Here is a 27,794-nt window from a genome sequence, read left to right on the forward strand (position 1 = left end):
AATTGATGGCTTATATGAAAGGGGCATTTCTTTCTTCTAAGTGTAATGCTCGAATTTGAGCTCTCTTTTCGAGTACCCTTGGCCTTCAAGAGCCAAAACTCACTCCGCCAAGTCCTCACCATCTACCTCTTCTAAGTTCATGAGGCAGGCTGCTAGGGGGTCTTTTGCGTTCAGTGCCAAATCTTCCTCCCCAAGAATCACATCCATAACTTCAATTATAGAGCAATTAGCAAACTCACTGGGTCGCCGCATAGATTTTTGCACATTGAATATTATTTCTTCATCGTTTAGTCTCATATTTAGCTCCTGAGTTTCATAATCAATCAGAGCTCTCACTGTGGCCAAGAATGGCCTCCCCAAAATTATGGGAATCTCTTCATCAACTTGGTAGTCCAGAATGACAAAATCTACTGGAAATACAAACTTTCCAACCTACACAAGTACATCATCAAGTATACCTGATGGCCTTTTCACTGTTCGATCGGCTAGCTGTAGTAACATGGATGTGGGTCTTGCCCTTCCAATGCCTAACCTTTTATAGATAGACAAGGGCATCAAGTTTATGCTCGCCCCAAAATCACACAATGCTTTGGAAAAAGCATAGCTACATATGGTGCACAAAATTGTGAAACTCCTTGGGTCGGATAGCTTCTCCGCTATAGGTCTTGTCACAACATCACTACAGGTCTGAGTCAGTGTCACAGTTGCCAAGTCTTGAAAGTCGAACTAGCGAGACATCACGTCCTTTATCATTTTTGCAAAACCGGGCATCTCTCTTAAGGCATCAATCAGTGGAATGTTCCCCTAAATATGCTTTAACATATCCATGAATTTATTATATTGCTCATCCTTATGATATTTGGCCAACCTCTGCAGGAAGGGTGCTGGCGGTCACTTCTTTCCTATGACTTGAGTTAGATCTTGATCATACACTTTTTCTAATGCCTTTTCTTGCACTTTCTCAGTTTCCTTTGCAACCTCTTTTTCTTTGTTTAGCTCCTCTTGGGCTGGTTGCACTCTTACTTTAGTTAGCTTAGTTGACTCATCTACCTCAATTGGTAATGGCATAAGTATCTCAGTTGGTCGGCTTTCGCGAGCAATTTCTTGCTCTAGATCAAGATCTCTACCATTTCTCAGACTGATCACCATCAGTTGCTTCGGGCTCTGCACTTTCGGATTGACATGTGTGTCTGCAGGTAAAGTCCTTTGGGGATGATTGTTCAGAGCCATAGATATCTACCCTAATTGAATCTCAATGCCTTTTATCACTGAGTCATGTGCTTCCACCTTCTCTTACATTTTTCCATTGGACCCAATCAGTTGTTGTAGCATTCCTTTAATTTTAAATAATCCATCATCTTGTCTCACTATCTGTTGTTGAGGCTGTTGATAAGCTAGTTGTTGAGTTTGCTGATTGTACCCATGTTACCTTTGGTAAGGCACGACTTGACCCTGTGGTCACGTAACTCCAGGATTGTTGTTGTTATTGTATTGCTAGTTTGCTGGTATATATTGCTAATTTTGCTGACCCAAATTCTGATCACCTTGCCTCTGGCCTCTATAATTGCCCACATAGTTCATATTCTCTTGGTAGCTTTGATTGTCACTTTCATATTCACCACTCCACGAACACATATATGGTTGGTTAATGCATAGTATACATAAGCTCCCATTAGTCGTGTCAACTATGTGTACATGCTTCTGGCCCGATTCATCAATCTTCTTGGTGAGGATACTCATTTGCGTCATCAGAGTGGCCATATTCTCGGCTATGGATTTGTTTGGGTCTAAAGCTACTGAGTGAACTACATGAGTGATTGTAGAGTCTATTGTCATCCATCCTGAGTTTTGAGCCATTTTATCAAGTAAGACCTTACATTCCCTGAATGATTTGCTAAAAAATGCTCCACCTACTGAAGCATCAACATTGGCCTTCAAGCTGTCTGCCAATCCCATGTAGAACCTTTGTCCCAACATCTGATCTGGAATGCCATGATATGGACACTTAACCAGAATCCCTTTGAACCTCTCCCACGTTTCTTGTAATGTTTCAGCTGATTTCTGCCTGAAGCTCAAGATCTCATCAACTTGCTTGGCAGTCTTATTGGGTGGGTAGAATTTATTCAAAAACTGCTTGACTAATTTCTCCCAAGTAGTGATGGAGTTTATGGGGAGCGAATTTAGCCAAGTCTGAGCCTATCCCGTCACTGAGAATGGAAACAACAACAACCTTATTGCTTCCAGTGTCATATTTGGTTGCCTTTGCATGACTCAAATCGACATGAAAGTTTTCAGATGCTGCTGAGGATCTTCAATGTAAGACCCTGAGAACAGTCCCTTATTTTGCAACAAATGTAGCATGTTGTTTGTGATTTGAAATGATTCTGCTTATATCTAAGGGACTGCAATTGTGGTTGCTAGATTTTAAGCGGTGGGTTGTGCCCAATCATACAAGGCTGCTTCTGGAATAAGAGGTGCCACACCCTTATTGTTCGGGTCATTCGCAATGTTTCTGTTGTTTTTATTGTCATTGACGTCCCCTATGTCTAGTTCGATTCGTTATGTTGAGTTCTGATGTCGTTTGTCTTTCTTGTTTGCTCGATTTAGTGCCTTGAAAGCTTTCTCAGGGTCCGGTAATACTTCGTACAATTCACCAGTTCTTGAGAAGTTTCTAGGCATGGACCTGTAACACACAAGACTACAAACGTTAGAGTTTCAATATAATGAATTTCAAGTTGAGAAAGCTTACTAAACTACGAATTCTAGCTATTCTTCTAGCCGTAATTAATAACATCGTTAATTCCCGACAACGACGCCAAAATTTGATCACGACAAATTATGCCTCCTAAGAGGTCTAGCGGTCGTTGCAAATATAATCCAGTTTACAAGTCCGGAGTCGAATCCCACAGGGAATTAACCTACTAATCACGACCACTAGTTTCACCAGAATTCAAGTAATCAACCTTTAGAAATATTAAAATAATGGTTTGAGTGTTTACTAACTAAGAACAAAGCATTTAGAAAGTTGTAATTTTATTACTAACAAAACAAATATTGTAGACAAGATTGGAAAAGTCTAGGGTTTTGATCTCCCATATTGTCGGAATCTCCTCCGCTATGTTTCCTATATATTTACCCAAGAATTCTCTACCGATTGTGAGTACTTTAAGTGTCGTAGATCTCTCTCGAGCAACTACCATAATTTACTAGACGTATTATCTCGAACTACGCTAGCTGACACTAATTCACCGTTCACTATGACCGCACCAAGATTTAGTTCTCTTTAATCCCGCCTTTAAACCCTCCGTATTGATCTCTCAAATACGTTAGGAGTATTGTTGTTCAACAACTACTTAAATACGTATATTCTCTCGAGCAGTACACACTAAATAGGCACAGTCAATTGAGGGCCCTTCAACCAACAACAATAATAATATAGTTGAACAAGTAGAGAAAAACAAAGGGAAAATTTATATTAAACGCAGTGAAAAAATCATCCTTCCATAGGTTCCATCAAACCCTAGATGAGAATTTAGCTACTCATAGTTGTTTGCACAAATACAAGATTAGAATTCATAACAAGGGAAAATTAGGAAGAAAGAGGAAACAACGCGAAGTTGAATCCTTCTCCTTGCTCCAAGCGTGTTCTTGCCTCTCCAAAGTCTTCTCCCCCTTCAAAAAGTAGCTATCTTTCATATTTATATGGTTTAGGGTTGAGTTGGGCCGAATTGGCTTCTCCTAATTCGGATTAGAAAAGCTGAATTTTTCTGCTCCGGTCCTGGTCTGGCGAAGTGAACCTCACTTCGCTGTCCAGGACTTTTCTGGTTTCTTCTGCTCCGGTCCCGGTTTGGCGAAGTGAACCTCGTTTTGTTGTCCGAGACTTATCTCTTCAACTCTTTTATCACCAATTTTTCTCCCATTTGATCCTTTCCGGGCAAGTTTATACCTACACATAAGAAATACGTAATGAACATATTTTTACTTCAAAAGCGATGTGAACTTCCGCAACTCACATACGAAATAACACAGAAACACATTCAAAACATATATTTTTTTATCCTTTATTAGGAACACCTAGGCATACTTAGCTAAGAAAATATTTAAAATAAAAAAAAAACTTCCAATTCATTTATGTTCTATGGTCGACTAACTTTTTTGTTTCACATATGTTACTGTCACTTCACCAAAGCACATGGAAATGCGAATCAGCTGTTCTGAAGTATCTAAAAATAGGGGTGGTGGTAGTTTGGATAAACCAGAAATCCAAACTAAAATCCTAATTTTTTAGATTTTTCATTTGGATTTTCGGATTACGGATTTAATTTTTATTATTTTTGGATTTTGGATTGGATATTGGATTTGATACTTCGTTTTTTTGGATATTCGGAAATTCAATTTTTTTATATTTTATAGTCCGTTATCCGAAGGGGAGCCTTGGCGTAACTGGTAAAGTTGCTGTTATGTGACCAGAAGGTCACGAGTTCAAGTTGTGGAAACCGCCTCATGCAGAAATACAGGGTAAGACTGCGTACAATAGACCCTTGTGATTCGGCTCTTTCTCGGACCCCGCGCATAACGAGAGCTTAGTGCACCGGACTGCCCTTTTATATTTAGTCCATTATCCATATACAAATAGTAATAAGTTCAAATACCATACCCAATATATATTATCTCATATATTCAACATTAATCAGTAAGTTACTGTCATATATTAGTTTTAAAGGTCTACTTCCAACAAATTAAAAGTCGACTAACTTTTTTGTTTCACATATATTACTGTCACTTCACCATAGCACATGGAAATGCGAATCAGCTGTTCTGAAGTATCTAAAAATAGGGGTGGTGGTAGTTTGGATAAACCCGAAATTCAAATTAAAATCCTAATTTTTTAGATTTTTGATTTGGATTTTTGGATTCCGGATTTAATTTTTATTATTTTTGGATTTTGGATTGGATATTGGATTTGATACTTTATTTTTTTGAATATCTGAAAATTTAAATTTTTTATATTTTATATTTAGTTCATTATCCGAAGGGGAGCCTTAGCGTAACTGGTAAAGTTACTGCCATGTGACCAGGAGGTCACGAGTTCAAGTTGTAGAAACCACCTCATGCAGAAATACAGGATAAGACTGCGTACAATAGACCCTTGTGATTCGATTCTTTCCCGGATCCCGCGCATAATGGGAGCTTAGTGCACCAGACTGTCCTTTTATATTTAGTCCATTATCCATATACAAATAGTAATAAGTTCAAATACCATACCCAATATATACTATCTCATATATTCAACATTAATGAGTAAGTTACTGTCATATATTAGTTTTAAAGGTCTACTTCCAACAAATTAAAGGTCGACTAACTTTTTTGTTTCACATATATTACTGTCACTTCACCAAAGCACATGGAAATGCGAATCAGCTGTTCTGAAGTATCTAAAAATAGGGGTGGTGGTAGTTTGGATAAACCAGAAATTCAAACTAAAATTCGAATTTTATAGATTTTTGATTTGGATTTTCGGATTACAAATTTAATTTTTATTATTTTTGAATTTTGGATTGGATATTGGATTTGATACTTCATTTTTTTGGATATTCGAAAATTCAAATTTTTTATACTTTATATTTAGTCCATTATTCGAAGGGGAGCCTTGGCGTAACTGGTAAAGTTGGTGCCATGTGACCAGGAGGTCACGAGTTCAAGTTGTGGAAACTGCCTCATACAGAAATACAGGGTAAGACTGCGTACAATAGACCCTTGTGATTCGGCCCTTTCCCGGACCCCGCGCATAGCGAGAGTTTAGTGCACCGGGCTACCCTTTTATTTAGTCCATTATCCATATGCAAATAGTAATAAGTTCAAATACCATACCCAATATATACTATCTCATATATTCAACATTAATTACTAAGTTACTGTCATAATACTTTCTATTTGGACATGGTTTTACTATTGCTATTTCGTATCGGCCATATTATATCTCTATTACATTTTTTTGATAATAATTTCATTACTTGAATATATATTTGGATGATTGCAGTGAGAATGGGGAACTTTACAAGTAATTTACCATGAGTATTTCATTTGGATATTCATTTTTGTAAAAAGAAGAAGCATCTCAACTTATAAGCTCAAAATCAAAAATTTAAAATATCCAAACCGATTAATCCAAAACCGAATTTAAAAATCCGATCCAGTCCGAGCTTATTTGGATTGGATTTGGATTGTCATTTCTTCAATCCGCAAATCGAAAATCCAAACCGAAATTTTCATATCCAATCTGAACGGCCCGAACGCCCACCCCTGTCTTAGAATCTAACTTTTAATTTTGTAGTTTGAAAATCGAATATATTATTACTTTGAAATATAAAGACCCGCACACACGAAAAATTGCATAAATGTAGTCTTTCTGATATTATTTTTGTTAAAATGACAATATTATGACTAGATATCTATTCAGAATTGTTCCTAAAAGTGGAGAGGGGAGCCGAACTTGTTGAAGAGAACTTAAGAGAATATTTAACTAATGTTCTTTAGCCTTAATTGAATAGAAGTATAGAACTAATGGACAAAGACTCTTAATCCAATATCCATTGAACTCCTAATAATGGTAAGTGAAGTGAGCCGTGACCAATACTTCCTTTAACTTTCACCTCTCAACATCATTCTCTAAGGGTATGAAAGGGATAAATTTGCAACGTAATTCACGCCAAAGACATATCAATCAATTATAACAGAGATAAGGGACAATCCTTTCTTTTCTTGCAAAGAACAACAAGATAATGTACGCCTAAATGGCTAATCAACGAAGATTCGAGTCCCACGCAAAGCAATATTCCATTGCATTGTGAGAAAGCACGAAAATGACCTGAAATTTAGACCCACTGCCCATTTGTTTCCATCAAATTAGTTAGTGTTTATTTTAAGGAATCACCTAGTTAGAGTCTTGGATTGTTAGATGGTTTATTTTACTGATATAAAAATAAAAATTATACGATTGAAGCTGACATGGATTCTTACCTTCAAATGCTATATTAGTAGAATTGGAAGAGCCCCAACCCTCACATTTTTTCACAAGGGAATGCATAAAATTTAGATAAGGTGATCTGCTCTAAAACAAAAATCTAAATGGTGATGGGCAATATCAATCGTAAAATAGCCACGATTAATTTAATAGGACTGAACATTTTCCCTAAGGACCAATAGGCGAATCAATGTACAACGTGGCCAATTCTACAACATGCACACATAGAAGCCAAATTAAACCATGACCTTTGCATATATGTACGAGATGTCATCTATTAGTAGCTTCAAACGTAACATCCTCCGGCCTTCATATCAAAATAAAATAAAATAAAATAAATGAATTTAATTGATTATGAGTGCGCAAAACATGGTTAGTTGACCAAGTCATATATAGCCGCTTTATTCCTTAGCCTTTCCCAAGATGTACCATACATTCAGTAGTTTCACTTCCCACATTTCTATTCATCACATAAATGGAACTGTATTTCATTGAATTAAAAGCCAAAAAATGAAAACTAAAACCTCCAGCCAGTATTTTCCTTTCTAGATGGAATATTGGCTTGTTAGTGGGTAGGTCATGTGCCACTGACTAGTTGACCAAAAAGAAGGGAGGTGCAATTGACTGTTTGTGACTATGAGCAACTTAATTGATGAGATTTTCTCCATCTATTTTTTCTTTTTCATTTACTCTTGCAATTTATCATTGACTTTGAAGGTCTCCATTAAGAAGCTTCCCCTATTAGTTTATTCGATAGTATAATTTATGCACTTTTTCTGGTCCCACTAACCTAAAGATGCTGCCTTGGTTGTTTTTTTGGTTTTTGTTCTGGTTTGATGTTCGGTACTTGTATTGAAGCTCGATTATATTCGAATTTGTGTTGCATAGATACTCATTCGGGAGGAAGCGCTTCCTACCAAGGATTTTCTTCATACCCAGAGCTCGAACCCAAGACCTTTGGTTAAAGGAAGAGCAGTCCCATCCGCTACACCACATTCTTCGGTGCTGCCGCCTTGGTTGTGGCTGTTGCAGCTTTAGATTAATTTCTTTCTCTCCCTAATTTTTCTGTCTTATCTATTGTCTTCAGGCGCTGATGACTCTCAAATTAAGGTCGTTTTCCTATATTGGATTCTCGATCCCTTCTCATCCTGACCATTTTACACTTTGTTGAATCGGTCAACTAGGATCATAGGCAAACAATATGTAGAGGAAATGGTACGATATTATAACATGTTGCAATTTAAAATAAAAATATGATATTACAAAGTACTATTATATTATTGATCTCACCCGTCCAAACATAAAGATCTCTTGTGAAATAAGCCATAAAAGGCATATTGTTTCTGTAGTTATTATTTCACTTTCTTTAACTAGTTCTTTAGTTATATAATTGTCTTCTTGTCCAGTATTTATCATTATTAGGTATTTTCTTTGATCTATTACTCCTGTTATATAATAGTTGTGTAACTCCGGTTCTTTTATTAATCTTTGTGGGTTTGTATATTCTAATCTTGGTCATTAGTTCTAGTATTTCGTTCATAAGTAATTTGTCAAATATTATATTTTTGATATCATTATTTAGTGATCTAAGTATGTGTAAAATGGTTATTTTATATTCATCAGTGTTATCTAAGATGTAAGGATGATCCATTTTTATTTGATGTTTTGGCTAAAAATATTCCTTTAATCTCTTCGTTTATCATGTTTATCGTCATCCTATAACAAGTTATTAAGAACAATTCTTTTAGTCACTACCATGATTTTTTGCTTCAATCGTTTTACCCTAACAGCGCCTCAACTCTGGTTACTTCCCTACCACGGCCTTCTGCCTTACTGGTTTCACCCTTAGGATGGCATAGTCTGGGCTTAAACTACTCTCAGCATAATTATTCATGGCAAACTTACTAAAATTATTCTAAATAACAGTTATAACATGATAACAATTATGATAATCTAGAGATTTCAGGAATATATGTATTTAGCTATACATATTTTAAAAAAAACTTACTTGATACTGTATATCGGGGATTTCTTCTTTCATAGGTTTGGATTGCTCCATAGATTAAAGATGTTAATTTATTTCACTGAATAGATTTTTACAAGAGAGGTTACAAGAGAGTTTTTTCAGAAGGATGTGAAAGGGGTAAGGTAAGGTGTGTCCCTCTAAGCCTTAAGGGCTGTCTATTTATAACGGAAACTAATCCAAACATCGTCCTCCTAACTTTACACTTGGACGGTCTAAAATTAAAGTAAAAGACGCGTTCCCAACAGTTTTTCCACTGACAGTGGTAGTGATAAAGTGGGACTCACAACAACAACTTAAAAACTAAAAGACGGAAAATAATTTACATAAAGTCAAAAGTTGCTTTAATAATTACATAGCTTTTTTCTTTATGTCATTTTCTGCTTCTTCTTGGGTCCTGCCGATCCTGCTAGCTGTCCTTTTGTTTTTGTCTTGTAGCTTTTGTTGTAAGATTCCTTTGTCTCTTTCTTGATATTTTGTTGCGTATCTTTTTAGTTTTCTTCTTCTTCAAATTTGATTTCTGGAACTATGTTTTTCTCTCCTTGACATTTCGAACATATGTGCTCTGAGTAGATTGGACTAATTTGTTTGCAGTATCTTGTCATTAAGTTTTGAGAAATAAATTCTCCTCTAATAGCTCTTGTAATGGGTGCTTCTTCTGGTTGGATTAATATTTTAATCCATCTCCGTATCTCTTCCATGTCGTTTTCCCTTAGGTTTTTTGAATGGGTGTAGATCATCGTGTGTTCTCGGGATTGGTATCCCCAAATAGGTTTTTCTTCTACATAATTGTTGACTAGTTCACTTAGAATGGTTGATAGTCCTATAATTCTTTTGTTTGAGTAGAATGCTGGTATATCAGGTTTGGGTATTTCTGGTTGTATTTGTACATTTTCTGGGATAATCATTTCTCTAGTTAGTCCTAATTTAATAACTTGGATTATTGGTTTTATCTCGTTATAGAGTATCTCTGCTGGTGCTACATAAAATTTTATATAAAATAGGTCTCCTTTGGTGATTCTCTTGTAGGTAGTAAAGGCACTATATAGCTCTGGTATTGTAGCTATTTCTTGTCCGGTTTGTGTGTACACTGTACTTAATAGTCCGTAATTGTAACATGTTTTAACTAAATTTGCATTCGTCCCTGGTTGGGCAATCAGTCGGTTGTATCCTTGTAATGGTTGTGTTATATAGTCTGTTTTTGGGTTTTGGATTGTTTTTGATCTCGGATTTAGGTTTAAAAAGGTTTGAATCTTGTGGATATTTTGTATATAGCTGTTGGTAATATAATCGTAGGTTTGTTTTTCCTGGTTTAAGCTTTCTCTATAGCTAGTTGTTTGTGGTGATGGTGTCAAAGGATTTTGGGATTTTGGGGTATATGGCTTGTTGAACATGGCGTTCATATTTGTATTTGTATGTTTTCCTTTTCTTATTGCTGATGTTGATGTACCTGCAGCTGTATGTAAAATAGTGTTAGTTTGTAGGTTTTGGGTTTTTAGGTGTTTCCCAACGTCACCTCCTAGGTCCGCATGTTTTGAGCCATGCTGCTGGCTTAGTTCCGCATGTTTTGAGCCATGCTGCTGGCTTAGGTTTTTTGCTTCTATAATCTGCAACCTCTTTTCTACTTCCGTCATTTGTAGTGATAGTGTAGTAAGTATTGAAAATAGGTCTTGTGTAGTTTCTTCTTCATTTGTTTGTGTACTTTTGTCTTGATAAGTAATCTGCAATCACATTCTTGTCAGTAGGAATTATTTCTATTGTAAATGTGAAATTTAGTATATTTAATACGAGTCTTCGTATTTCTTTCGTTGTAACTGAGTCTTGTACCTTTTTGGTTATCCACCATTTAACTTGTGTGTTATCTGTTCTAACAATAAATTTGTTATATACTATATATGGTTCAAACGATAATAAACACTTATATAAAGCTAATAATTCTTTTCTATTTATTTCCCATTTTAACTGTGGTTCCGTAAATGATCCTGAATAATATCTACAGTGATGTTCTATTTTTTCATCCTTATATTTGTATTTAAGTACTCCTCCATAACTATGGTTACTTGAGTCTGTCTCTACTATATATATAAATTCTCTATTTTCATCTGGAAAATATAGTTTTGGTAATTTTTTACACATATCTTTTATTTTTTGTATATATGTTTTGTCTTTTTCATCAAAGTGATATTCTATATCTTTCTTTAATTTTTTCTGTAAAGGTTTTAAATTTTCTGCCAATTTAGGTATATATTCTCTAACTTGGTTAACTAATCCTAAGAATGATTGTAATTTCTTTTTTGTATCTAGGGTTTCATTTAAATTTATTATTTTTTGTACTATATGTGTTTGCATTTTAATTCCATTTTTATCTATTTGAATTCCTATCTTCTCGAGGTACTTGCTCTTGAAGATGTAGTTTGTGGGGATTCATAATTTATTCTTTTAGATGTGCTTAGTCTTTCTCTTACTATTTCTAAATCTCCTTCCATATCTATATCTTTGTAACTATAATCATTATTGTCTATGACTGATATTATACTATCAAATGGGTTTTCTATCTTTATTTTTTCAATCTTATTTCGTGCTGTTATTTTGTGATTGGTTGTTAATATATATAAATTTTTACATTTTGCTGTAAATATTTTACTTCCTGGTGCCAGCTCTATTCCTGACATTTTCCAGTACAATACTAGTGATTTATCTATATTAGCATCTTTTAATGCTACTGTATAGTTAGCACTAATTATAAATTTAAATTTTTGGTATATCAAATTTCCTTTTATTGCACAAATTATACTCTTTTCTATAGGTTGTACTATTCTATCATCTGCTAAATATATTTCTATTGGTGTATCTATCCCTTCTCTAAAACAGGCTTTTATAAGTATTTCTGTTCCTCCTAAGTGTACATATTTGATCGGATTTTTTGCTTTTATATTCTGAATTTCTTTATTTATTGTTCTTTTATTTATTATAGGTATTTTAGCTTTTCCTCTAGTATATTTACAATCTATTATATGTTCTTTTTGACTTATTACATAATATTCTTCTTTTTTAATTTTGAACCAGTTTTTTATTGTTGGTACTTCTAATATTTTACCGATGCTTAAATCTAAATCTTTTCCTTTTATTTTTTCAAAAATATCATTATCAAATATTACTTTTTGTTCACTTGATTCTTCATCCTTATATTCTTCTCTGCTTATTATTTGTATATCGTTTTCAGTCATTTTCCTCTATATCTGATAGTTCTTTTTCTGATTCTATTTCTGTTTCTAATTCAGGTTCTAATTCATAAATACTATCTTCACTATCTAATTCATAATCTATATAGTCTAGTTGCATGTATTCTTCATTATCAGTGTTAATTTCTGTTATTTGTTTCTTTTTAGGGTCTCTAGGTAATTTACAATCTTTGGCTAGGTGTCCGGTCTCTAGGTAATTTACAATCTTTGGCTAGGTGTCCTAATTTTCCACAATTGTAACAAGTACATTCGGATAACTTTTTCTTAATTCTATATGGTCTTTTTCTTTTGTAATTTTTTATATAATATCTTTTCCTCGGGTTTTTATACTTATATTTTAACTTATTTCTTCTATATTTTTTATATTTTCTTTTATAATTTTTCTTTTTATAATAATTATCTGTACATCCAAACTGGGGTGCAGTTTTAATTTTACAACATGTAAGGTTTTTTATCAGTGTTTTTTCCATTTTAATTTCTTCTTTATGTTTTTCACATAATTCTATAAACCAATTCTTTAAATATCTAATTCTAGCTCCTAAGGTATCTTCTAATCCTGCTTTTTCCCAATCTCTTATTATTTTAGAACTAAAAGGTTCTGGTAATTTTGTAAAGTATATTTTTCTGATTTCTTTTCCTTCTTCAACACTATATGTTCCTTTATAGTAATATTCTTTAAATGCACACGTATATTCGTCTATGTAACACATGTTACATATAGCTAGTTTGTTCATTAGATTTCTACTTACTGTTTTTTCTTTTTGTTGCTCTTCTATTTCTGTTGTCATACTACTAAATTCATTTCTTATAGCTAATTCATATTTTATTAATATGTCTATAGTTGTTGTAGCTGATTCACCATCGAATTTTTTATTACTTCTTAATGCTTTTATACTTTCATCATTTAGATTTTGTATCCATAATTTTACTGTTCCTATTATTGTCCTTTCTATATATCCTGGTGCTTCTGGAATTGGTATTTTATTATCTATTAATTGTTTTGATATATATCCTACCCATAGTTGTATTATTTTATTAACGTCTTCTACGCAATCTAAGTCCAAAAAGTTATATTGTTCATTTATTGTTTTTGGTGTCCATTTTCTGTTTAATCTTTTATCCCATAATACTTTACTTCTGTCACTTCGTTCATAATTATTATTGTAATATGTTGGTATTGTTTGTTTGTATTTTCTTTCTTTTGATGTACTTGGTTTTTCGCTTATATCTCCGGCATATATTTCTGGATTTATTATGTTATTTGTTTTAGTTATAAGTTCTGTATATGTTTCACTTATTTCTGAATCTTCTGAACTTTCTGTATTCTGTTCATTTTCATTATTAGTTTCATTTATTTCTTCAAGTTTTACTTCTATGTCCTCTTTTAATTTGTCCTCTTTTAATTTTTCCCTAAATTTTTCTATTTCTTCCTTCAATCTTTCTTCTTGCTCTAATTCTTTTTTCTTTTCTCTTTCTCTCTGTTTGTTTTCATACAATTCTTTTAATATTGCTAATTCTTTTTCTAATTCCATTATCCTGGTGTTTTTGTTTTCTTCCACTTGCTGTAATTCTTTTTTAGCTTGTTGCCTAATTTTTTCAATTTCATTTTTCCTATCAATTTCTTCATTTTCTTTTATTATTCTTGTCATTGCTGTTAAACTATCTTCTAATCTTGCAGTTTCTTTTTCTAACATTAAATATATGTTTTCTCCTACTTTCTTATATCTTCTTCCTATATTTGAAGTTATTATTTTTATTTTTAATCCATCCAAATTTTCGTATGTTTTTTCGTCTACCGCAAATTCTTCTTTATTCATATTTTATGTTTAATCTTAAGTTGTAAGATATACTTATATTCTAGTTTTGACATTTTGTTTATTAATTTGTCCTTTTTCGTGGTTTTATATTCTTTATATAATTCCTGTAATTTTGTTATTGTTTTCTTTTCTTTTTTAGGATTTTTACTTGTTAATTTTTTATTATTTTTATCAATTATAATTGGTATATTATATTTATTTGTTATAGCTCTGATACCATTTTGGGGGGTTTGTGGGTCGGATTTAGCTCCGATTAGCTTTTGTTCATAAATCTTCATAAGTCTGAATATTCTTCTACCAAATCGTATGTATTTTGTGGGTCTTCTACTTCTTTTTCGTATTTAAGTATTTTTTCCCAAATATCTATTTTTATGTCAGTAGGTTTTAATTCTTTGATAAAATATAGGACTAGTATTTTATATTTTTCTAGCATTCTTTTTGTCATGTAAGTAGTTATTCTGTATTTTTCTATCATTCTTTAAAAGTGGTTCAGATTATATTTTTGTTTAGTCTTTAGTGGATTTGTTGTATTTATGACTATTTTTATATTGTAAATATTTTATTGTAATATTCTGTTTGTAACGGTTTTATTTTTAATATTTCCGTTATGTCTTGTTGTATATTTATCAGAAGGTCTATATCCTTTGTTATTAAGTAAGTATTGATTGTTAATTTTAGTTGTTGTTCTAAAGCTTCTATTTTTTCCGTAATTTCTATCCAGTATGATAAATATTCTTGATTTATCATGCTTAATCATAATATTCTCTTATTATAGATTCTAATTTTGATATTTCTATTTTACAATTTGTTATATATTCTACATATTCTATTTCTCCTGTTTCTATATATTCGTTTATATTAATTTTTTGGAGTTGGAAGAATGTTATTAATTTGTTTATATTTAGTTTTTCTAGTTTATCCTTATTATGTAGTTCTTTTAATTGTTTTATATTATCTCTTATATGTTCTAAAAAGATTAGATCTTTAGATTCTTGATATAATTGCATATTTTGATGTAATCTATGTTCTTGTAATTCTATTATTTTTCGGGTTTCTGTTAGGTTCATCTAGTCTGAATATATATCCTCTGTAAGTATATCAAATTCAGATAGGCTTATTGTATTCTCTTCTTCTAAGTCAGATAATTCTGCTAAATCATACCATTGTTGGGTCATTAGTTCTAGTATTTCGTTCATAAGTAATTTGTCAAATATTATATTTTTGATATCATTATTTAGTGATCTAAGTATGTGTAAAATGGTTATTTTATATTCATCAGTGTTATCTAAGATGTAAGGATGATCCATTTTTGTTTGATGTTTTGGCTAAAAATATTCCTTTAATCTCTTCGTTTATCATGTTTATCGTCATCCTATAACAAGTTATTAAGAACAATTCTTTTAGTCACTACCATGATTTTTTGCTTCAATCGTTTTACCCTAACAGCGCCTCAACTCTGGTTACTTCCCTACCACGGCCTTCTGCCTTACTGGTTTCACCCTTAGGATGGCATAGTCTGGGCTTAAACTACTCTCAGCATAATTATTCATGGCAAACTTACTAAAATTATTCTAAATAACAGTTATAACATGATAACAATTATGATAATCTAGAGATTTCAGGAATATATGTATTTAGCTATACATATTTTAAAAAAAACTTACTTGATACTGTATATCGGGGATTTCTTCTTTCATAGGTTTGGATTGCTCCATAGATTAAAGATGTTAATTTATTTCACTGAATAGATTTTTACAAGAGAGGTTACAAGAGAGTTTTTTCAGAAGGATGTGAAAGGGGTAAGGTAAGGTGTGTCCCTCTAAGCCTTAAGGGCTGTCTATTTATAACGGAAACTAATCCAAACATCGTCCTCCTAACTTTACACTTGGACGGTCTAAAATTAAAGTAAAAGACGCGTTCCCAACAGTTTTTCCACTGACAGTGGTAGTGATAAAGTGGGACTCACAACAACAACTTAAAAACTAAAAGACGGAAAATAATTTACATAAAGTCAAAAGTTGCTTTAATAATTACATAGCTTTTTTCTTTATGTCATTTTCTGCTTCTTCTTGGGTCCTGCCGATCCTGCTAGCTGTCCTTTTGTTTTTGTCTTGTAGCTTTTGTTGTAAGATTCCTTTGTCTCTTTCTTGATATTTTGTTGCGTATCTTTTTAGTTTTCTTCTTCTTCAAATTTGATTTCTGGAACTATGTTTTTCTCTCCTTGACATTTCGAACATATGTGCTCTGAGTAGATTGGACTAATTTGTTTGCAGTATCTTGTCATTAAGTTTTGAGAAATAAATTCTCCTCTAATAGCTCTTGTAATGGGTGCTTCTTCTGGTTGGATTAATGTTTTAATCCATCTCCGTATCTCTTCCATGTCGTTTTCCCTTAGGTTTTTTGAATGGGTGTAGATCATCGTGTGTTCTCGGGATTGGTATCCCCAAATAGGTTTTTCTTCTACATAATTGTTGACTAGTTCACTTAGAATGGTTGATAGTCCTATAATTCTTTTGTTTGAGTAGAATGCTGGTATATCAGGTTTGGGTATTTCTGGTTGTATTTGTACATTTTCTGGGATAATCATTTCTCTAGTTAGTCCTAATTTAATAACTTGGATTATTGGTTTTATCTCGTTATAGAGTATCTCTGCTGGTGCTACATAAAATTTTATATAAAATAGGTCTCCTTTGGTGATTCTCTTGTAGGTAGTAAAGGCACTATATAGCTCTGGTATTGTAGCTATTTCTTGTCCGGTTTGTGTGTACACTGTACTTAATAGTCCGTAATTGTAACATGTTTTAACTAAATTTGCATTCGTCCCTGGTTGGGCAATCAGTCGGTTGTATCCTTGTAATGGTTGTGTTATATAGTCTGTTTTTGGGTTTTGGATTGTTTTTGATCTCGGATTTAGGTTTAAAAAGGTTTGAATCTTGTGGATATTTTGTATATAGCTGTTGGTAATATAATCGTAGGTTTGTTTTTCCTGGTTTAAGCTTTCTCTATAGCTAGTTGTTTGTGGTGATGGTGTCAAAGGATTTTGGGATTTTGGGGTATATGGCTTGTTGAACATGGCGTTCATATTTGTATTTGTATGTTTTCCTTTTCTTATTGCTGATGTTGATGTACCTGCAGCTGTATGTAAAATAGTGTTAGTTTGTAGGTTTTGGGTTTTTAGGTGTTTCCCAACGTCACCTCCTAGGTCCGCATGTTTTGAGCCATGCTGCTGGCTTAGTTCCGCATGTTTTGAGCCATGCTGCTGGCTTAGGTTTTTTGCTTCTATAATCTGCAACCTCTTTTCTACTTCCGTCATTTGTAGTGATAGTGTAGTAAGTATTGAAAATAGGTCTTGTGTAGTTTCTTCTTCATTTGTTTGTGTACTTTTGTCTTGATAAGTAATCTGCAATCACATTCTTGTCAGTAGGAATTATTTCTATTGTAAATGTGAAATTTAGTATATTTAATACGAGTCTTCGTATTTCTTTCGTTGTAACTGAGTCTTGTACCTTTTTGGTTATCCACCATTTAACTTGTGTGTTATCTGTTCTAACAATAAATTTGTTATATACTATATATGGTTCAAACGATAATAAACACTTATATAAAGCTAATAATTCTTTTCTATTTATTTCCCATTTTAACTGTGGTTCCGTAAATGATCCTGAATAATATCTACAGTGATGTTCTATTTTTTCATCCTTATATTTGTATTTAAGTACTCCTCCATAACTATGGTTACTTGAGTCTGTCTCTACTATATATATAAATTCTCTATTTTCATCTGGAAAATATAGTTTTGGTAATTTTTTACACATATCTTTTATTTTTTGTATATATGTTTTGTCTTTTTCATCAAAGTGATATTCTATATCTTTCTTTAATTTTTTCTGTAAAGGTTTTAAATTTTCTGCCAATTTAGGTATATATTCTCTAACTTGGTTAACTAATCCTAAGAATGATTGTAATTTCTTTTTTGTATCTAGGGTTTCATTTAAATTTATTATTTTTTGTACTATATGTGTTTGCATTTTAATTCCATTTTTATCTATTTGAATTCCTAAGAATTCCACCTGATTTTTAAGTATTTCTGCCTTATTTTTACTAAGGCTAATTCCTGAGGATTCTATTATATGTATGAATTTTTCTAATAATTTTATATGTTGATCTTGTGTCCTTGAGTATAGTAGTATATCGTCTATGTAGATTATACAGTTTTCTAATTGATTAAAATAGCTATCCATAAAATGTTGGTATCTTCCTGGTGCATTTTTATATCCAAATGGTAAAACGTTCCATTCATAAAATCCTTGTGGTACTGTAAAAGCTGTTAATTTTTTAGATTCTTCTTCTAATTTTAGGTGATAAAATCCTGATTTACAATCGAATTTACTGAAGTAATTATATCCTTGTACTTGCCTTATTTTTAATATTTTATTTGGTATCGGGTAATTATATGTTTTTGTTTTTGCATTTAAATTCCTATAATCTATTACCATTCTACTTTTACCTCTTTTTTGCTCATTATGTTTATTTACTATAAATGCTGGGCTATTATGTTTACTATTACTTTCCTGTATATAATTATTTTTTAATAGTTCTTTTATATGCATTTTGAATTCTTCTAGATCATTAAAATTATATTTTAATGGTTTCTGTGTTATTATACTATTTTCATCTATTAATTCTATTTTTACTTTCGTTTTATGTTTATCCCATCCTTGAAGGGGATTTTCATTATATAATGATTCTAATTTGTCTTGAATTATTTTTATCTTATTTATAGCAAATATTATTAATTCTATTTGTTGCTCATTTATTTTTTCATTTTCTAATTTTTGGGTTACCTTTTCACTTCCTTTAATCCACGGTGTTGTTTTTCTTATTTTATTTCTTACTCTTTTTGCTCCTATTTTTTGTTTGCATGGTGTAGTAAACCACCAATGAGTTTTTGTTATTATATGTGGGTATAATTTATCTAAAAAGGGCATTCCTATTAATATATCTTTATTTGTAAATTCATAACTATATATTTCATCCATAGTTAGTATTTTATCCCATATTTGTATTTTTATATTTTTTGCTTTTTGCGTTATCAAGCTTCCTTCATTGTTAAATCCTGTTACCACAATAGGTGTTAATAATTTTTCCCATTTATCTTCAGGTAAACAGTTATGTCTGCATACATTTACTCCTGCTCCTGTATCTATCATGGGTGTATAATATCTGCTGTAATATCCTTCTATTATTATTTTTGCTAGTATATATATTTTTGTCATGTTAAGGTTCTTTCAATTGTTATTTTCTTATTTTTATATGTTATTATAAGATGTCTATCTCCTAGGTTATATGGTTTAACTGTTTCTAACCATTTTATTCCTAAGGTAATATTTTCATTTCCTTGGTAAATATTAAATTCTATTTCTACTGGGATTCCTCCAATAATTAGTTCCTTCTTTGTTATTTCTTCTGTTCCTACCAAATTTTTAGGTAATCCTGGGCATATTGTTTCTGTAGTTATTATTTCACTTTCTTTAACTAGTTCTTTAGTTATATAATTGTCTTCTTGTCCAGTATTTATCATTATTAGGTATTTTCTTTGATCTATTACTCCTGTTATATAATAGTTGTGTAACTCCGGTTCTTTTATTAATCTTTGTGGGTTTGTATATTCTAATCTTCTCGAGGTACTTGCTCTTGAAGATGTAGTTTGTGGGGATTCATAATTTATTCTTTTAGATGTGCTTAGTCTTTCTCTTACTATTTCTAAATCTCCTTCCATATCTATATCTTTGTAACTATAATCATTATTGTCTATGACTGATATTATAGTATCAAATGGGTTTTCTATCTTTATTTTTTCAATCTTATTTCGTGCTGTTATTTTGTGATTGGTTGTTAATATATATAAATTTTTACATTTTGCTGTAAATATTTTACTTCCTGGTGCCAGCTCTATTCCTGACATTTTCCAGTACAATACTGTTAGGGTAAAACGATTGAAGCAAAAAATCATGGTAGTGACTAAAAGAATTGTTCTTAATAACTTGTTATAGGATGACGATAAACATGATAAACGAAGAGATTAAAGGAATATTTTTAGCCAAAACATCAAACAAAAATGGATCATCCTTACATCTTAGATAACACTGATGAATATAAAATAACCATTTTACACATACTTAGATCACTAAATAATGATATCAAAAATATAATATTTGACAAATTACTTATGAACGAAATACTAGAACTAATGACCCAACAATGGTATGATTTAGCAGAATTATCTGACTTAGAAGAAGAGAATACAATAAGCCTATCTGAATTTGATATACTTACAGAGGATATATATTCAGACTAGATGAACCTAACAGAAACCCGAAAAATAATAGAATTACAAGAACATAGATTACATCAAAATATGCAATTATATCAAGAATCTAAAGATCTAATCTTTTTAGAACATATAAGAGATAATATAAAACAATTAAAAGAACTACATAATAAGGATAAACTAGAAAAACTAAATATAAACAAATTAATAACATTCTTCCAACTCCAAAAAATTAATATAAACGAATATATAGAAACAGGAGAAATAGAATATGTAGAATATATAACAAATTGTAAAATAGAAATATCAAAATTAGAATCTATAATAAGAGAATATTATGATTAAGCATGATAAATCAAGAATATTTATCATACTGGATAGAAATTACGGAAAAAATAGAAGCTTTAGAACAACAACTAAAATTAACAATCAATACTTACTTAATAACAAAGGATATAGACCTTCTGATAAATATACAACAAGACATAACGGAAATATTAAAAATAAAACCGTTACAAACAGAATATTACAATAAAATATTTACAATATAAAAATAGTCATAAATACAACAAATCCACTAAAGACTAAACAAAAATATAATCTGAACCACTTTTAAAGAATGATAGAAAAATACAGAATAACTACTTACATGACAAAAAGAATGCTAGAAAAATATAAAATACTAGTCCTATATTTTATCAAAGAATTAAAACCTACTGACATAAAAATAGATATTTGGGAAAAAATACTTAAATACGAAAAAGAAGTAGAAGACCCACAAAATACATACGATTTGGTAGAAGAATATTCAGACTTATGAAGATTTATGAACAAAAGCTAATCGGAGCTAAATCCGACCCACAAACCCCCCAAAATGGTATCAGAGCTATAACAAATAAATATAATATACCAATTATAATTGATAAAAATAATAAAAAATTAACAAGTAAAAATCCTAAAAAAGAAAAGAAAACAATAACAAAATTACAGGAATTATATAAAGAATATAAAACCACGAAAAAGGACAAATTAATAAACAAAATGTCAAAACTAGAATATAAGTATATCTTACAACTTAAGATTATAAATAGACAGCCCTTAAGGCTTAGAGGGACACACCTTACCTTACCCCTTTCACATCCTTCTGAAAAAACTCTCTTGTAACCTCTCTTGTAAAAATCTATTCAGTGAAATAAATTAACATCTTTAATCTATGGAGCAATCCAAACCTATGAAAGAAGAAATCCCCGATATACAGTATCAAGTAAGTTTTTTTTAAAATATGTATAGCTAAATACATATATTCCTGAAATCTCTAGATTTTCCAGTACAATACTAGTGATTTATCTATATTAGCATCTTTTAATGCTACTGTATAGTTAGCACTAATTATAAATTTAAATTTTTGGTATATCAAATTTCCTTTTATTGCACAAATTATACTCTTTTCTATAGGTTGTACTATTCTATCATCTGCTAAATATATTTCTATTGGTGTATCTATCCCTTCTCTAAAACAGGCTTTTATAAGTATTTCTGTTCCTCCTAAGTGTACATATTTGATCGGATTTTTTGCTTTTATATTCTGAATTTCTTTATTTATTGTTCTTTTATTTATTATAGGTATTTTAGCTTTTCCTCTAGTATATTTACAATCTATTATATGTTCTTTTTGACTTATTACATAATATTCTTCTTTTTTAATTTTGAACCAGTTTTTTATTGTTGGTACTTCTAATATTTTACCGATGCTTAAATCTAAATCTTTTCCTTTTATTTTTTCAAAAATATCATTATCAAATATTACTTTTTGTTCACTTGATTCTTCATCCTTATATTCTTCTCTGCTTATTATTTGTATATCGTTTTCAGTCATTTTCCTCTATATCTGATAGTTCTTTTTCTGATTCTATTTCTGTTTCTAATTCATAACGGAAACTAATCCAAACATCGTCCTCCTAACTTTACACTTGGACGGTCTAAAATTAAAGTAAAAGACGCGTTCCCAACAGTTTTTCCACTGACAGTGGTAGTGATAAAGTGGGACTCACAACAACAACTTAAAAACTAAAAGACGGAAAATAATTTACATAAAGTCAAAAGTTGCTTTAATAATTACATAGCTTTTTTCTTTATGTCATTTTCTGCTTCTTCTTGGGTCCTGCCGATCCTGCTAGCTGTCCTTTTGTTTTTGTCTTGTAGCTTTTGTTGTAAGATTCCTTTGTCTCTTTCTTGATATTTTGTTGCGTATCTTTTTAGTTTTCTTCTTCTTCAAATTTGATTTCTGGAACTATGTTTTTCTCTCCTTGACATTTCGAACATATGTGCTCTGAGTAGATTGGACTAATTTGTTTGCAGTATCTTGTCATTAAGTTTTGAGAAATAAATTCTCCTCTAATAGCTCTTGTAATGGGTGCTTCTTCTGGTTGGATTAATGTTTTAATCCATCTCCGTATCTCTTCCATGTCGTTTTCCCTTAGGTTTTTTGAATGGGTGTAGATCATCGTGTGTTCTCGGGATTGGTATCTCCAAATAGGTTTTTCTTCTACATAATTGTTGACTAGTTCACTTAGAATGGTTGATAGTCCTATAATTCTTTTGTTTGAGTAGAATGCTGGTATATCAGGTTTGGGTATTTCTGGTTGTATTTGTACATTTTCTGGGATAATCATTTCTCTAGTTAGTCCTAATTTAATAACTTGGATTATTGGTTTTATCTCGTTATAGAGTATCTCTGCTGGTGCTACATAAAATTTTATATAAAATAGGTCTCCTTTGGTGATTCTCTTGTAGGTAGTAAAGGCACTATATAGCTCTGGTATTGTAGCTATTTCTTGTCCGGTTTGTGTGTACACTGTACTTAATAGTCCGTAATTGTAACATGTTTTAACTAAATTTGCATTCGTCCCTGGTTGGGCAATCAGTCGGTTGTATCCTTGTAATGGTTGTGTTATATAGTCTGTTTTTGGGTTTTGGATTGTTTTTGATCTCGGATTTAGGTTTAAAAAGGTTTGAATCTTGTGGATATTTTGTATATAGCTGTTGGTAATATAATCGTAGGTTTGTTTTTCCTGGTTTAAGCTTTCTCTATAGCTAGTTGTTTGTGGTGATGGTGTCAAAGGATTTTGGGATTTTGGGGTATATGGCTTGTTGAACATGGCGTTCATATTTGTATTTGTATGTTTTCCTTTTCTTATTGCTGATGTTGATGTACCTGCAGCTGTATGTAAAATAGTGTTAGTTTGTAGGTTTTGGGTTTTTAGGTGTTTCCCAACGTCACCTCCTAGGTCCGCATGTTTTGAGCCATGCTGCTGGCTTAGTTCCGCATGTTTTGAGCCATGCTGCTGGCTTAGGTTTTTTGCTTCTATAATCTGCAACCTCTTTTCTACTTCCGTCATTTGTAGTGATAGTGTAGTAAGTATTGAAAATAGGTCTTGTGTAGTTTCTTCTTCATTTGTTTGTGTACTTTTGTCTTGATAAGTAATCTGCAATCACATTCTTGTCAGTAGGAATTATTTCTATTGTAAATGTGAAATTTAGTATATTTAATACGAGTCTTCGTATTTCTTTCGTTGTAACTGAGTCTTGTACCTTTTTGGTTATCCACCATTTAACTTGTGTGTTATCTATTCTAACAATAAATTTGTTATATACTATATATGGTTCAAACGATAATAAACACTTATATAAAGCTAATAATTCTTTTCTATTTATTTCCCATTTTAACTGTGGTTCCGTAAATGATCCTGAATAATATCTACAGTGATGTTCTATTTTTTCATCCTTATATTTGTATTTAAGTACTCCTCCATAACTATGTTATTTGTTTTAGTTATAAGTTCTGTATATGTTTCACTTATTTCTGAATCTTCTGAACTTTCTGTATTCTGTTCATTTTCATTATTAGTTTCATTTATTTCTTCAAGTTTTACTTCTATGTCCTCTTTTAATTTTTCCCTAAATTTTTCTATTTCTTCCTTCAATCTTTCTTCTTGCTCTAATTCTTTTTTCTTTTCTCTTTCTCTCTGTTTGTTTTCATACAATTCTTTTAATATTGCTAATTCTTTTTCTAATTCCATTATCCTGGTGTTTTTGTTTTCTTCCACTTGCTGTAATTCTTTTTTAGCTTGTTGCCTAATTTTTTCAATTTCATTTTTCCTATCAATTTCTTCATTTTCTTTTATTATTCTTGTCATTGCTGTTAAACTATCTTCTAATCTTGCAGTTTCTTTTTCTAACATTAAATATATGTTTTCTCCTACTTTCTTATATCTTCTTCCTATATTTGAAGTTATTATTTTTATTTTTAATCCATCCAAATTTTCGTATGTTTTTTCGTCTACCGCAAATTCTTCTTTATTCATATTTTATGTTTATATCTCCGGCATATATTTCTGGATTTATTATGTTATTTGTTTTAGTTATAAGTTCTGTATATGTTTCACTTATTTCTGAATCTTCTGAACTTTCTGTATTCTGTTCATTTTCATTATTAGTTTCATTTATTTCTTCAAGTTTTACTTCTATGTCCTCTTTTAATTTGTCCTCTTTTAATTTTTCCCTAAATTTTTCTATTTCTTCCTTCAATCTTTCTTCTTGCTCTAATTCTTTTTTCTTTTCTCTTTCTCTCTGTTTGTTTTCATACAATTCTTTTAATATTGCTAATTCTTTTTCTAATTCCATTATCCTGGTGTTTTTGTTTTCTTCCACTTGCTGTAATTCTTTTTTAGCTTGTTGCCTAATTTTTTCAATTTCATTTTTCCTATCAATTTCTTCATTTTCTTTTATTATTCTTGTCATTGCTGTTAAACTATCTTCTAATCTTGCAGTTTCTTTTTCTAACATTAAATATATGTTTTCTCCTACTTTCTTATATCTTCTTCCTATATTTGAAGTTATTATTTTTATTTTTAATCCATCCAAATTTTCGTATGTTTTTTCGTCTACCGCAAATTCTTCTTTATTCATATTTTATGTTTAATCTTAAGTTGTAAGATATACTTATATTCTAGTTTTGACATTTTGTTTATTAATTTGTCCTTTTTCGTGGTTTTATATTCTTTATATAATTCCTGTAATTTTGTTATTGTTTTCTTTTCTTTTTTAGGATTTTTACTTGTTAATTTTTTATTATTTTTATCAATTATAATTGGTATATTATATTTATTTGTTATAGCTCTGATACCATTTTGGGGGGTTTGTGGGTCGGATTTAGCTCCGATTAGCTTTTGTTCATAAATCTTCATAAGTCTGAATATTCTTCTACCAAATCGTATGTATTTTGTGGGTCTTCTACTTCTTTTTCGTATTTAAGTATTTTTTCCCAAATATCTATTTTTATGTCAGTAGGTTTTAATTCTTTGATAAAATATAGGACTAGTATTTTATATTTTTCTAGCATTCTTTTTGTCATGTAAGTAGTTATTCTGTATTTTTCTATCATTCTTTAAAAGTGGTTCAGATTATATTTTTGTTTAGTCTTTAGTGGATTTGTTGTATTTATGACTATTTTTATATTGTAAATATTTTATTGTAATATTCTGTTTGTAACGGTTTTATTTTTAATATTTCCGTTATGTCTTGTTGTATATTTATCAGAAGGTCTATATCCTTTGTTATTAAGTAAGTATTGATTGTTAATTTTAGTTGTTGTTCTAAAGCTTCTATTTTTTCCGTAATTTCTATCCAGTATGATAAATATTCTTGATTTATCATGCTTAATCATAATATTCTCTTATTATAGATTCTAATTTTGATATTTCTATTTTACAATTTGTTATATATTCTACATATTCTATTTCTCCTGTTTCTATATATTCGTTTATATTAATTTTTTGGAGTTGGAAGAATGTTATTAATTTGTTTATATTTAGTTTTTCTAGTTTATCCTTATTATGTAGTTCTTTTAATTGTTTTATATTATCTCTTATATGTTCTAAAAAGATTAGATCTTTAGATTCTTGATATAATTGCATATTTTGATGTAATCTATGTTCTTGTAATTCTATTATTTTTCGGGTTTCTGTTAGGTTCATCTAGTCTGAATATATATCCTCTGTAAGTATATCAAATTCAGATAGGCTTATTGTATTCTCTTCTTCTAAGTCAGATAATTCTGCTAAATCATACCATTGTTGGGTCATTAGTTCTAGTATTTCGTTCATAAGTAATTTGTCAAATATTATATTTTTGATATCATTATTTAGTGATCTAAGTATGTGTAAAATGGTTATTTTATATTCATCAGTGTTATCTAAGATGTAAGGATGATCCATTTTTGTTTGATGTTTTGGCTAAAAATATTCCTTTAATCTCTTCGTTTATCATGTTTATCGTCATCCTATAACAAGTTATTAAGAACAATTCTTTTAGTCACTACCATGATTTTTTGCTTCAATCGTTTTACCCTAACAGCGCCTCAACTCTGGTTACTTCCCTACCACGGCCTTCTGCCTTACTGGTTTCACCCTTAGGATGGCATAGTCTGGGCTTAAACTACTCTCAGCATAATTATTCATGGCAAACTTACTAAAATTATTCTAAATAACAGTTATAACATGATAACAATTATGATAATCTAGAGATTTCAGGAATATATGTATTTAGCTATACATATTTTAAAAAAAACTTACTTGATACTGTATATCGGGGATTTCTTCTTTCATAGGTTTGGATTGCTCCATAGATTAAAGATGTTAATTTATTTCACTGAATAGATTTTTACAAGAGAGGTTACAAGAGAGTTTTTTCAGAAGGATGTGAAAGGGGTAAGGTAAGGTGTGTCCCTCTAAGCCTTAAGGGCTGTCTATTTATAACGGAAACTAATCCAAACATCGTCCTCCTAACTTTACACTTGGACGGTCTAAAATTAAAGTAAAAGACGCGTTCCCAACAGTTTTTCCACTGACAGTGGTAGTGATAAAGTGGGACTCACAACAACAACTTAAAAACTAAAAGACGGAAAATAATTTACATAAAGTCAAAAGTTGCTTTAATAATTACATAGCTTTTTTCTTTATGTCATTTTCTGCTTCTTCTTGGGTCCTGCCGATCCTGCTAGCTGTCCTTTTGTTTTTGTCTTGTAGCTTTTGTTGTAAGATTCCTTTGTCTCTTTCTTGATATTTTGTTGCGTATCTTTTTAGTTTTCTTCTTCTTCAAATTTGATTTCTGGAACTATGTTTTTCTCTCCTTGACATTTCGAACATATGTGCTCTGAGTAGATTGGACTAATTTGTTTGCAGTATCTTGTCATTAAGTTTTGAGAAATAAATTCTCCTCTAATAGCTCTTGTAATGGGTGCTTCTTCTGGTTGGATTAATGTTTTAATCCATCTCCGTATCTCTTCCATGTCGTTTTC

At 31.0% G+C, this 27,794-nt stretch overlaps 2 protein-coding genes, 1 non-coding gene and 1 pseudogene across 3 annotated transcripts; 1 reads left to right on the top strand and 3 right to left on the bottom strand.

Annotated features, from left to right (window-relative positions):
• The first annotated feature begins 1,987 nt into the window (after positions 1 to 1,987).
• Positions 1,988 to 2,094, top strand: LOC117274796 (small nucleolar RNA R71). The gene has a single exon (XR_004504986.1). It is a non-coding gene; the product is annotated as a small nucleolar RNA R71 (small nucleolar RNA).
• Positions 2,095 to 12,819: 10,725 nt separating this feature from the next.
• LOC138896683 (protein PXR1-like) lies at positions 12,820 to 14,188 on the bottom strand (annotated as a pseudogene).
• A 10,019-nt stretch (positions 14,189 to 24,207) lies between these two features.
• LOC138897787 (uncharacterized) lies at positions 24,208 to 24,678 on the bottom strand. Its single transcript, XM_070183801.1, has one exon. The coding sequence runs from the start codon at positions 24,676 to 24,678 to the stop codon at positions 24,208 to 24,210; it is 471 nt and encodes a 156-aa protein (XP_070039902.1).
• Positions 24,679 to 24,793: 115 nt separating this feature from the next.
• LOC138897788 (cilia- and flagella-associated protein 45-like) lies at positions 24,794 to 25,237 on the bottom strand. Its single transcript, XM_070183802.1, has one exon. It carries the CDS (start codon positions 25,235 to 25,237, stop codon positions 24,794 to 24,796), a length of 444 nt encoding a protein of 147 aa, XP_070039903.1.
• Positions 25,238 to 27,794: the final 2,557 nt, after the last annotated feature.

Source organism: Nicotiana tomentosiformis, chromosome 8, assembly GCF_000390325.3.
Source record: "Nicotiana tomentosiformis chromosome 8, ASM39032v3, whole genome shotgun sequence".
NCBI classification, from domain to species: domain Eukaryota; kingdom Viridiplantae; phylum Streptophyta; class Magnoliopsida; order Solanales; family Solanaceae; genus Nicotiana; species Nicotiana tomentosiformis.

Coding starts and splice junctions, on each gene's coding strand:
- LOC138897788 (XM_070183802.1), bottom strand. CDS start 25,237: ATGACAAGAATAATAAAAGAAAATGAAGAAATTGATAGGAAAAATGAA.
- LOC138897787 (XM_070183801.1), bottom strand. CDS start 24,678: ATGTTAGAAAAAGAAACTGCAAGATTAGAAGATAGTTTAACAGCAATG.